General features: G+C 53.2%; 1 protein-coding gene across 6 annotated transcripts in view; it reads right to left on the bottom strand.

Moving 5' to 3' along the window:
• The window catches only part of ACOT11 (acyl-CoA thioesterase 11), a 51672-nt gene that overhangs the window by 21232 nt on the left and 17564 nt on the right, over positions 1 to 12876 (bottom strand). For 4 of the 6 annotated variants that reach the window (XM_077891883.1, XM_077891880.1, XM_077891885.1 and 1 more), the window contains exons 2-3: positions 1420 to 1630; positions 361 to 430 (exon numbers count right to left, since the gene is read on the bottom strand). In XM_077891883.1, the coding sequence (XP_077748009.1) occupies positions 361 to 430; positions 1420 to 1558 (209 nt within the window). In that variant the 5' untranslated portion in view covers positions 1559 to 1630. Of the gene's footprint in view, positions 1 to 360; positions 431 to 1419; positions 1631 to 1902; positions 2115 to 12703; positions 12794 to 12876 lie in introns of those variants that run through there. The other 2 variants (XM_077891884.1, XM_077891882.1) reach the window with 2 other exon arrangements.

Genomic DNA, 12876 nt, shown 5'->3' with positions numbered 1-12876 from the left:
AGTTCTGTGGGATGCCTGGGTGGCTCAGTGATTGAGTGTCTGCCTTCAGCTCAGGGCGTGATCCTGGAGTTCCGGGATCGAGTGCCACATCAGCTCCCTGCATGGAGCCTGCTTCTCTCTCTGCCTATGTCTCTGCCTCTCTCTCTCTCTCTTTCTCTGTATATCTCTCATGAATAAAAAAATAAAAATCTTTACAAAAAAAAATAATAAAAAGGAGTTTTGCTGGGGCACCTGCAGTGGTTGAGCATCTGTCCAGGACTCCAGGCAGCTCACGGGCCCACCAGGTGGGGAGATGGGGGAGGGGCCCTGGCTTTGTGGTGGGCAGCTCAGGGGGACCAAGACACAGGAGGAGCCACTTACCTAATGGTGTGCTCAAAATAGATGTCATCCATGGAGGCAGTGACGCAGGGGCAGCCAGCGTGCCTCTCAGCTGGTGTCGGAAGAAAGCCGTGTGTTAGCAGCGTCCCCATGTCACCAGACCTCTGAGCCAACATCAGGGGGCCTGAGCTAAGGCCACTGCTCCTGGCCAACACCCCTACCCTCCCTTATCTTCCTCGATGACTACCCCCGACCCCGTTTCTTTATGAGTTTTGTCTGTGGCGTCTCTCCTTCCTGGGGGACTGCAAGTCACTTGAGGGTGAAGGGTTTGCCTGTCGGACGGCAGTGTTGCCATCCGGGGAATGGTGCCTGGTGCACGGTACACCCCCAATGAGCGGCTGTTAGATGACTAAATGATCACATGGGCTAGTGTACTTCCCAGCTCTCCCAGGCGTCATGCCTCTGCTGTCGGCTTCCCCCACCTCTGTTTCCTTGCCTGAGTCACTCTGACCCTTGGGGCTACGCTCCCCGCCTTCGTCCTTCTGGAATCCCTCCCCACCCAGGGCTGGGTCAGAGCCCCTGCTCTGTTCTCCCACAGACCTGACTGATTCTGCCTCTGGCCCAGCCCCCGTTGAGCCGTGCTGGGCAGCAGCAGGGAACAGACGGGTCACCTCACTGGACTGTGAGGTCCCTGTGGGTCGGGGAATACCCAGGCTCCCCAAGGATGGAAAGGAGCTCCATTCAGCTCCACTCGATAAGATCATAAGATCGGCAGGCAGCCCCGGCCCCGGCTCACGCTCACGGCACTCCCAGGCCAGCCTGGAGCCGCCGCACCCGAGGTGGCAGGGTGTTGGTGCAGGGGCTGAAGGGTGCAGGCCAGCCCCCCGAGCTGTGGAGTGCAGGGGAGAGAGGGTGGCCCGAGCTGAGTGGGAAGACGTGGGAAGGGACATTTCAGGCCAGTGGAACAGCATGAGTGGAGAGCGGGATGAGTGCGGTGCTGGGGGCCGTGGGGGAACCACGGTGGCCGCCTCTGATAACCAAGGCCTCTCCTCCGAGCGGTGGGCCTCCGCGGCAGGACTGCTGTGCCAGGCGTGGGCTCACCGGACAGGCAGGCCGTGGTGTCGATCCACTTGAGCAGCTGCCCGACGCTCAGCTCGCCACGCTGGTTGGTGTGGCAGGGCAGCACCAGCTGGCTCATCTGCACCTCCGTGGGGTTCCGGTAGCCCCCGCCGTCTGCCATGGCACCGCTGTCTTTCTCTGCACGGGAGGCTGACTTCCGGGACGTGCGGCTTGAGAACACAGAGGCGATGCCCTGGCGAAAGGTGGGGACAGACCTGAGTGCCTCAGGGAGAGCAGAGAGCACCCCAGGGCCACCTCCCACCAGACCCCAACTCCAAGAGTGGCCGTCACCTCCAGCCTGGGCTCTCAGACCCCAGGGGGGCTCCCCGGATGCCACTTCCACCCAGTTTCCTTTTGGCCACCGACTCCACGTTAGCAGAACCATGGACCTGAGGGAGGGGGAGGGAAATTCAGCCCTCCCTCCAGCTCGTGGGCCAGCTCGTTACAGTTTTGCCTCAGACTGACCTTCATTCTGGAAAGATTCCCCTTCTCTATGCAGGGAGGCCTGGTGAGCCCTCTAGCAGTCAAGTCTGGGGATTTGTTCCCAATAAAGTGTTCCAAGAAGCAGCTCCTATTTCTGCTGCCCCCCCCCAACCCCCCGCCACGGGCCTTTGCTCAGGCTCCATCATTCTTCAGATGACCTCGGAGGCAGCACCTCCGTTGGGTGTTCATCTGTCCTTAGCACTTGGCTTTACTGACTGGAAGGGCTCTGGGCCTTGACGGACCAGCTGTCTGATCCAGGCCAGGCCCACAGCAGCTGCCAGCTGGAGGAGCAGCAGAGAAAATCCTCAAGCTTATGAATCAGAGGTGGAGTTTCTGCTCAGGGCCTAGCTTGTCTGTCCCCAGGCAGAGGGGTGGGGAGAACCTGGCAGTACCTTGGACAGGTTGGGATGGGGAAGGGGGCCTCCTGCCTCTCTAGCCCGCTCTCCCTAACAGGCTGTGAATGAGAGCTGAGTACACTTGCCTGTGTGAGAAAAATGACACGAGTTCCAATTCTAGTGGCCGGTGCACTTGCAGTGATAACAGTCACTGCCGACATTTATATAACGCTTATTAAGCATCAAACAGTCTTCTAAGAACTTTGCACACATGAATTCCACGAACCCCTGGGATGGGTTCCTTGTTACCCTCCCTCTACAGGTGAGGCTCCAGGAAGTGGCAAAACACAGCTGTGACCCAAGGTCTGGCTACAAAGTCTGAGGTCCTACCCACCACACTACACTGTCTACACCCGGGGCTGGGCCTGGACTCAGCAGCAAGCAACCAGTGCCACAACCCAACACCGACCCTGCTACAGTTGCAGACAGGGACAAGGATGGCTCTGGTGCTGGGATCTGTACTCCTTGGATCATTTCCCCCATGAGGCTCCCATAGTGTGAGCTACAGAGCTCGGCATCAAGGAGAGAAAGGAGGGCAGCCCCGGGAGTGCTCAGCCTGGGAGAAGGCCACAGGGTGCCAGGCTTGCAGGCTCCTGCAGGTATCTGGCAGGCCGCTGTGGTCCAAGCAGCAGGACACGTCACCATGGTAACCACTGCCAAGGCATTTCTGGCCTGTTGTGCATTGGGGGCCTGTGTAGATGTGGAAGTGGAGCTGCCTTTCTGGGTGTGGGAGATGGTAGGGGGAGGAGGCAGGCAGACTTCAGTCACCCATACCCTTCCCAAACCCGTCCCACAGCCTGAGGTCCTGGGCAGAACATTCCAGAAGGCCGTAGAGCAAGCTAGGGAAATGGAGGAGGCCAGATGCAAAGGATAAGTGGTCAAAAGAAAGACAGCAGACCATATGGGATTTCCAGGCAGTCCCAGGCATGTACACAGGGAAGCCCTACACACAACATCCCTGCTTTACAAACCAATTTCCACATCTACCTCTTCACAAGGAAGGCAGAGGGTGAGGACGGTCAACCCCATTTCACAGATGAGAAAAGTGAGGATGGAAAAAGCCGTAGACCAGGAGCTGGGACATCTGAGTCTCAGTGCTCCCTCTGCTTCTGACCTGTCAGTTCCACTCTCACCAGCCTCCTATTTTCTGTTCTATGAAAAGGAGTCCCTACCGTCCCATTGGACTCTGTAGGCCTAGAAAAGACAAGATCTTTGCCTTGTTTATTCATTCATGCATGCATTCATTCATTCGTTCACTGAGCACTTCCTCAAATATTGAAATATTGAAAGAACAAAGATAAATTGGTTCATTCCTTCTAAGAAGCTCCTACTCTAGTACTCTTACTTAGAAGGGCCTGGCACACAGTAGCACCACATCAAAGGTTTGTGGAGGGACAAACAGAGACAGACCTGAGTTCAAATCCTAGCCTTGTCCCTCTGGTGCTATGCGATTCTGAGCAAGTCCCCGCCCCTCCTGAAGCTCAGGTGTCACTCACTGGGCAAGCAGGTGCAGAGGGAGATTGCCGATCACTAAGGCACCCCTGGTCCTGGTTTCAGGATTCTGGACTCCGCCCCTGCAGGGTGCTTGCATGCCTAGCTGACATGTCTGCTGAGAAAGCTGAGGAGTCCTGTCACCTTGTCAGACAGGAAATATTGTGCTTCTCTGAGCAGGGCTGAGTGCCCAGGAGAACTGAGGAATGAGACCCCCTGTGGCCATCCCCCACTCTCATCAAAGAGAGGGGCACAGAACCCCTGGGCTAGAGCACAAGCAGAGGGGACAGGGCAGCACCAGGGCCCCCAGGCACAGCCTCTCAGACTCCAACTCTTTCCTTGGCTCCATGGCAATCTGCTCACGTCATGGAAGGCCAGGCTGGCCCTCCTCCCATCCCAAGGTGGGCAGGCAGCCAGCCTGGGAGACAGGGGCGTGAGCAGCCCAGACAAAGTTTGGCCAATGGGGCCCCAGAGCCAGACCACTCCTCCCAGGGCCAGTCACGGGGAGAGCAGAGGCCCTGGATGAAGTCAGGGCCTAGAGCGGCTGGGCCAGGCTGAGCCAAGACAGCTGACAGGGAGGGCAGAACCTACTATGAAGCTAGGGAGGGCATCTGGGGGTCAGAGACGTGTCGTCTCAGATGGTGGATGTGCCTGCACTGGCCCCAGACCACAGCAGACCTGGCCAGATTTGGTCATCCAGACTAGGACTCAGCTGGCTATTCCACGGGCTCTGTGTCCCTCCTCCTGGGCCACGGCCATGTCACAGACCTGCCGGGTCACAGGAGAGGCCACTTCATCCAATCCTTCATAGTTATGGAGGTTGACGCACAGTCCTGGGTCATAGCTGAGGTGCCAGGATGAACTGTCCTGAGCCAGGGCTCCTTCTACATGATGTGACAACAGCCCCACATGAACAGACTTAACCTCGGATTTCCTCTCGTCCTAGTGACCCACCCTCCCTAAAAAGTTGTCCCTTTTACCCTGACAACTCAGCACCCCCTTAGGCACTGCTAGCTCACTAAACTGTTTCCACAGCCTGTCCACAGGCCCCCAGTCTCTCCACCTTCTTCTAGCCTCCACAATTTCCAGAGGCATATTTCCCAAGAGCAAAACCACCAACACAACAACCATCACTTTCAGTAGCCTGTCTTGCAGGGACACGAGGTCTAGTCTTTATAACTCCCCCCACTGTGGGGCTTCATTCTGACCTGATGACCACATAGACCTTTCTGAAGAGCAAGCTTGACCAGACACCTCCCCTGCTCAAGACTCCTCAATGGCTCCCTACTGTCAGGATTGATCGAGTCCCCACTCTGTGGCTCCCACAGCTGCTCTCCCAAGCTCTAGACCATATGCCATTCCTCAGAGCACTACTCTCAACCAGCTCCATCCCCTGCAATGTGGGTGCTGCTTCTGCCTAAGATTCCTTTATCTGCCCCATGTGCCAGGTGAGCCCTTCCTCTTCCTTCTTCCCCAGAGAGAGTTAGGGCCTCCCTGGCCCCACAGCCTCATCTGTCTCTATCACAGCCCTGACCATGCTATGTGGTCACTGTTTTGTGAGCCACCTCCCCCATCACATAGCCATTCTCATGGGACAGGGACAGACTCAGGGCTGCCACAGAGCAGGTGCCAAATAAACACCTATGAAAGAAGAAAAGGAAGGAAAGCATGAGAGATGGGGTGGCCCTAGAGCTTAGGCTTGATGACAAGGATGGTTTAAGGGACAGGAAGGACATGAAGAACAGGAGGAAAGGCTAGGGAATGACAATGTCTTGGGTGATGCGACCCTCGGGGCCAAAGGAAGCAGGTGGGAAAGTACTAGGTGGAGTCAGAGGGAGAGGACCCAGAAGTCTCCAGGAACCATATAAGCCTGTGGCCTATAGTGAGGAGCCAGGAAACTGAGACCAGCCAGCAAAGAGACCTCAGTGCCTTCAGGAACCATCTGGAACAATGGGCCTGGAACAGAGGAGACCCACCTGTCCTGGAAGAGAGGAGCAGGCTTGCGGTGACCTCTCAACTGACCCATCATGACATGACTGAAGCTGTCTCTACACAGGCCTTAGGGCTTGGCCTGGCCTGGGTTCAAGTCCGGTTTTACAACTAATTTGTGTGACCTTGGGCAAGCGGCTCAAACTCTGGGGGCCTGTTTCCTCATCTGTAAGAATGGGATTATAAAACCTACCTCTAAGTATCATCATAGGATGAAATTAAACGAGATTGAGTATTTGAGGCTCCTAGTACACATCCACCATATGGCCAACCTTCGTGGAGCACTTACTGTTAGCATTATAAAGCTGAGTTTGGTCTTTCTACAGAAAAATAGCCAGGAGAGACTCAGACATCGTTCACACTGAGCTTCTGAGTAGTACTTTCTCAACTGAGTTCACCAGAACCTCACGGCAACCCTGTGAGATGGCGTGTTAGCCCCTCCGAGAGCTGCTGTGAGAATTCAAGAAGCCAGTGAGAGTGGGACAGAAATTCCAGCCTGGGTAGGAGACTGCAAAGCCCACATTCCTCGTTCCCCACTTCCTGAGGGGTGGGGACCAGAAGGCAGGTCCTAAGGGGGCAGGGAGAAGCAGCTCTGGCCTACCCTAAGTGCCACTGGCCAGGCCCCATGAGAGGCCTGATTGTCTGAGCCAGGTCACTCTGAGCAGTGAAAGAAGCTATCCAAACGAGACAGCTTGTCCCCACAAAGGGAGATCCAGCCTCTCAGAGAAACCAGGGTGTCCTCCTGGCAGTTTCCCCAGCAGCAAAGCAGAAGCATTTGTCAACATCCTAAATTCCCCTTCAGGCCTATTCCCTACCTCCCTCCCAAAAAAGGCTCTGCAGCAGCCTGCACAGGCACAGCACACAGACCCCACATGCACCCAGAGCCAAAATGCAAACAAAGCTAAGGAACTGAATAAGGGAAGGGAGGATTATGTTAGGAATCTAGTTGCACAAAAATGCTGCCACAGAGACTCGCATTTTGCCTTGGGGTTCCCAGCAGACAAAAAGAGGCGAAAGGGGGTAGCAGTGGGTCCCAAATGCATAGATAAAAAGAGAGAGCTCTCATCCATGAAGCTAGCCTAAGGGCTGGGAGAAGGACACCAATGGGCTGTTCCATAAGTTTGTTTATTTTTTAATTTTTAAAAAGATTTCATTTATTTCTTTATTTGACAGAAAGAGAGCAAGCACAAGATAGGGGGGAGAGGCAGAACAAGAAGCAGAAGGAGAAGCAGGCTCCCCACTGAGTGGGGCTCCATCCCAGGACCCTGAGTTCATGTCCCGAGCCAAAGGCAGACATTAACCAACTGAGCCACCCAGGTGCCCTGTTCCATAGGTTTCTGATCATCATATAACATCAGATCATATTTTCATTCTATAGGATAAATAATGGTCCCCAATGACCTCTACAAACATCTTCATTTTACTTCTGGCTACAGGCTGTGATGGCACTTGACATTTTTCAAGATTATGGGGTGGGACAGGTAGAAAATTAAACCAGTGTTTTGTAGTAAGCACTTCTTATATGCCATTCACTTGGTTAACATTTATTGAACACCTGCTACGTATCAAGTTCTACGCTAGGAAATTTCATATGTATCATCTCGTAATTTTTACATCTACCCTGTGAGGCATTGTTATTCTACCCATTTTACTGATGAGCAAACTCAGATACTTTGCTTGTGAGCAGCAAGGTAGACTTTAAGACAATCCCAGACCCACCAGCCAAAGTGCACATGTACATCTCTACAGTACTTTCCTGGGCCTTGGTGATGGGGAAAATGGAAGGAATTCTTCCAGTCTAAGACTCAGAGAGAGAAAGTAAATGACTTCCAAATTGCACAGCCCATCAGTGACCAAGGAGAACAGAGGCCACAACCCTGAATCTCAGTTCAGAGGTCCAGAGCCCACAGTCTGGGGTGGGCTGATCACGCACTGGGCTTCCTCCTTCTTCTGACAGCCAGCTCTGATGCTTTCTCAGTATGGAAGAGGGGGATGGAAGGGCCTTCAGCCTTCTAATTCTGCCCTTTGCCCCCAATCTTATGAGGCAGGGAGGAGGGGTATGAGCATAATGGAAACCCTGAGGTAAGGACAAGCTTTCCTTAGAGTAGCCCCATCCCTCCTTTGGACGAACATGAGCCATTTTCAGTGTGGTGTCTTCCTGTAAAACTGAAGATAAATGGAACTTTAATCAGCTCATCCTCCCCAGAATACTTTGGTCAAGTTATTTTACCTCTCCATGACTCAGTTTCCTCATCTGTCTAATGGAGATAATAAAAGAACCTGAGCTTACAGTGAGGATTATAAAAGACTGTGAACCCACTAGAATGGCTACAAGCAAAATCACGCACGATAACAATTGTTGTTATCATGCTGGGGGGAAGAGAAAATGTTGGAGCCACAATAGAAAACAGCTTGGCAGTCCTCAAAAAGCCGAGCATAGAAACACCATATGACTTTGCAACTCCATTCCTAGGTATAGACCCAAAGGAACTGAAAACAAGGACTCAAACAAATGTACACACACCCACGTTCATAGCCACACTATTCACAATAGCCAGAAGGTGGAAACAGTCCACGTCCAATGATGAATAAACGGATAGACAAACTGTGGTATATACATATACAATGGAACGTTAATCAGACATAAGAAATGAAGCCGCCATACGTAAAACACGGAGGCATTTCAAAAACATCATGCTGAGGGAAATAAACCAGACACAAAAGGTCACATATTGTGGTTCCATTTATGTAAGATCTCCAGTGCAGATAAACCTGTAGAGACAGAAAGCCAACTGGTGGTTGCCAGGGGCTGGGAAGGGGAGGAAAGGAGAGGACCTTTGTAATGGGTTAAGGGGCTTTACTTTAAAGTGATGAAAATAGGGATCCCTGGGTGGCACAGTGGTTTGGCGCCTGCCTTTGGCCCAGGGCACGATCCTGGAGACCCGGGATCGAATCCCACATCGGGCTCCCGATGCATGGAGCCTGCTTCTCCCTCTGCCTATGTCTCTGCCTCTCTCTCTTTCTCTCTCTGTGACTATCATAAATAAATAAAAATTAAAAAATAAAATAAATAAATAAATAAATAAATAAATAAATAAATAAATAAATAAAAGTGATGAAAATGTTTCAGAGCCAAACAGAGATGGTGGTTGCCTAACGTGAACATAGTTCAGAAGTTCCATTATACTATACACTTGAAAATGGTGACTTAGGGGCACCTGGGTAGCTCAGTCAGTTAAGCGTCTGTATTCGGCTCGGGTCATGATCCTGGGGTCCTGGGATCGGGCCCCCCTCAGGCTCAATGCTCATGGAGAGTTTGCTTCTCCCTCTCCTTCCTGCTCATGCTCTCTCTCTCTCAAATAAATAAAATCGAAAGAAAGAAAGAAAAAAAGAAAGAAAATCGTGAATTATATATTTCACCTTAATTGTTTTTAATTCCTTTTTAAAATATTTTATTTATTTATTCATGAGAGACACAAGAGGCAGAGACACAGGCAGAGGGAGAAGCGGGCTCCTATAGGGAGTCTGATGCCACTGAGCCACCCAGGTGCTCCATATTTTTTTTAATTCTTAAGAGAAACCATTTTAAACAAATATCAGGTAAGTCTGCTAATTTAATGTAAATAAAATATAAAATACCAAATACCAATTTTTAATTTTTTTAATAAAAAAAAAAAAACATACTGGAAGCAAGCCTGTTTGGCTTGGTAAAAAAATGATAGGTTTCATTATTAGCTGTCTAGGCCTCAGTTTTCTCATCTCTCAAGTGGGACATTTAGTCTCTAAGACTCTTTCCAACTATGAAGGGTTTGGCTCACAGAAAGAAGTCCTTACCAAGGCCCATAAGGCCCCACAGACTGCCCTGCCACACCTCCTGCTGCAGGGCCTTTGCACATGCCCCTGTGCCTGGAGCACTCTTTGCCTCTGCAAAGTCTACTCACCCCTCAGATCCATTACCTATCCTGCACTCTCATGCTCCTGGCGCCATATACCTCCCCTCTCTAATGCTGTCCACTCCAACAACGTTCACTGAATTGTGGGAGTAGTTGGGTAGCTTGGACCAGAAGACCCACCAGGCAGGAGCCCTGTCTCTCTACTCCTGGTGTCCACATGCCTGGCTCACTGTGGACCAAATGAATGGATTTGTTCAGTGGTCCCTGATCTCCACTAGTGTCACCCCATGTAAGCCAGGGAGACTGCCAGCCATCAGGTCAGGTGAGTTTCCCCACTAGAGGCCCCACTCCCACCCCTGCCCCCTCACCCCATTATAGAAAAGAGCCTAAACATCACCTGCCTCCCTCCACCCCAAGGGTAAAAATAACTTTGCCTGAAATCTGACACCTACCCTCAGCTAGGTCATCTGGAAAACTCCCCCTGTCACACTGAGAAGCCTGCAGGGACCCAGCCAGGGCAAGGAGGGCATTTTCTGAATACTTTCTCATTTGTACCTCCTCTGTCCCCTGGACAAATATTTGAGGCGTTGTCCCTGGCAAGGTACACAACAGACCCAAGCCCAGAGTACTCCCAAGTCCTGTCCAAGGTCCCCCAGCTCTGAACCACAGAGCACTGGCCTCCTGCCTCCATCTACACTACAGGTCCTTCTACCACAGGAGTGAGAAGGGCTTGGGAGGTGGATTACAACTGCTTGTTTGGTTAGGGAAACTGAGGCATGGGTGGATCTCTGTCCAAAGGTCTTGAGACCTCGAGTAAGTCACTGAGTTGTTTCTTCTTCTTTTTTTTTTTTTTTTAGATTTTTATTTATTTATTTATGATAGAGAGAGAGAGAGGCAGAGACACAGGCAGAGGGAGAAGCAGGCTCCATACCAGGAGCCCAACACGGGACTGGATCCCAGGACTCCAGGATCACGCCCTGGGCCGAAGGCAAGGCACTAAACCACTGAGCCACCCAGGGATTTTGAAGTTGTTTCTTCTTTGGGGGAAAAAAAAAAAAAAGACAAAAACCCCCACCCCACCGCCATCCAAGAGCAGTGTGAGGTTTAAGGGAGGTCCCAAAACCAAAAGCACCCAGCTAACTGTGAAGTGCTGTGCATTTAAGACGGGGCAGTTGGCTGGACGGGCACCTGTCTTTCCTAAAATACCACAGACAACAGCAGCCTTTGTTTCTCTCTTTGGGGAAACGGAAATGTGGGGAGCAGAGGTGGTATGGGACAGTGGGTTCTGGAGGTGGGGGGCACTGCAGATGAATCCCAGACCTGCCCTCAGAAGCATGGAGGCCACAGGCCCCTTCCTTCCTCTCCACCCAGTTACTCACATGTCCACCAACAAGCACCCCCACGCACCCCCAGACTCATCCATACCATGAGATTAATGAGTACTTCACAGAGCTGTCCTGAGGTGCAAAGGAGGCAGCAAATGGCAAGTGCTTTGTCAATTGGAGAGGGGGGGTGTTTCTGCCTTTTTATTCCAGCATTTCTTGCAAGGCTGAGTAGGGCCTGCAGGGGGGGAGGGGACAAACCTGAGTGGGTCCCCCCATCCCCGAGCCAAGGGCTAGATGGGGTGCCCTAGGAGAGGTGGCAGGGGCCTGCGGGAGCCTGCGTGGAAGCTGTGGGACCAGGGGCTGGCTGTGTGTCACCCCTCAGCCTGCACCCTTGTTCCCGCCTCCCCGCACTGACTGGGCGCCTTCCGTGCGGCGTGCCCCAGACTAAGGACCTGTGAGATGGGAGCACCCGTTTTCATCTCTCTGGTCCCCGTTTCCTCATGTATAAAGTTGCAGGGGTGGGCGTGCAGAGGAGCTTGAGAACAATCCCCACCACCACCACCACCACCCCACCTCCCGGAAGTATTTACTACTCGCCAGGTACTCCACAAAGGAACGCATTCTCTCTTTTCATCTTTACACAGCTCTGATCAACAGCCTTGCAATTATCTACAATGTACAGATGGGAAAATAGAGACTTGGAAAGGGTCAGTAACTTGTACACACGCGCGCGCACACACACACACACACATGCGCAGGTGCAAAATCACACCGTGAAGGCAGAGTCGGGACCGGAACTCAAATCTGTTTAACTCCAAGTCTGAGGCTGCTTGGCTGCTTGGCTGCAACTGCCTCTCCCTTCTGCCAGGCAGGGTAGTTACTGCTGCATCCCTGCCAGACCTTGGGCCCTTCCAGAACCCATAGGCCCAAGCTCCCCTCCCCTCATGTCCCCACAGGAAACAGCTAGGGTATGGAGGTATCCGTACCCCTCCTCCCCACGGCCCACGCTCAAGGCGCTGGTCCTACTGGACGTCGGAGGCCCGGCAGCCCAGGAAGGAGGGAGGTGGCCGCTCCTGGTGAGGAAACTGCAAGCTCTCTGAGCTGAACGCCATCCTTTTTAAATCCTGTCTCTCCGGAGGGCAAGGAAGTCCCACGGCAGCAAGACTACCCAGGCCCAGGCAGGCTCTCGGCTACCACACCCCCTCAGTAGTCGTCCAGCATGAGCTTGCTTAGTCCCAGAGACAGGGGGCTCACTCCTTTTCGACATGACCCTTCCCCTGAGGAGCCTGTCAGTTCTTCCACACACTGCCCCCAACACCACTGGCAGCTGCCTCCGTGGAGCTCCCGCCTTGGGGCTGTCCGCCACCTCCCTCCCTCTGCCTCCAGCAAACCCAGGGCAGAGGCAGGATGGATCGGAACACAGGCCATCCAACCCCCAGGGCGACTGGCCCCCACCACGTGGCTCTTCAGGGGAGACGCTCTAATAGCACCCAGCCAGAAACCCCAGCCAGAAACTGGTGGGCAATACCCCGTGCAGGAGCCCCTGGCAGTGAAGCGGGCCCTTCAGGGATTGGGGAGGGCAGGCACAGCCTACAGGCTCAGCACGGCCCTCCCCAGCCTCCCACGGCCTGCCACCTGCCTGGGGTCACCATGGCAACGGGCACCGAGCTCCTGACATGAGCCTGCTCACCTTGGAGCTGGGCCCACCGGCTGCAGGCACCCCGAGCACCCCCAGGACGGCAAGGGCCGAGGGACAAAGAACCAGAAGAGGGAAGTGGGGAGAAGAAGAGAGAGGTCCCAGAGAGAGAAGGAGGAGAGGAGGGGGAGGGGATGAGAGGGAGGGGAGGAAACTATGAGGTCACA

The sequence above is a fragment of the Canis aureus genome, chromosome 3, assembly GCF_053574225.1.
Source record: "Canis aureus isolate CA01 chromosome 3, VMU_Caureus_v.1.0, whole genome shotgun sequence".
Lineage (NCBI taxonomy): Eukaryota > Metazoa > Chordata > Mammalia > Carnivora > Canidae > Canis > Canis aureus.
This window is presented reverse-complemented; position numbering and strand designations above follow the sequence as displayed.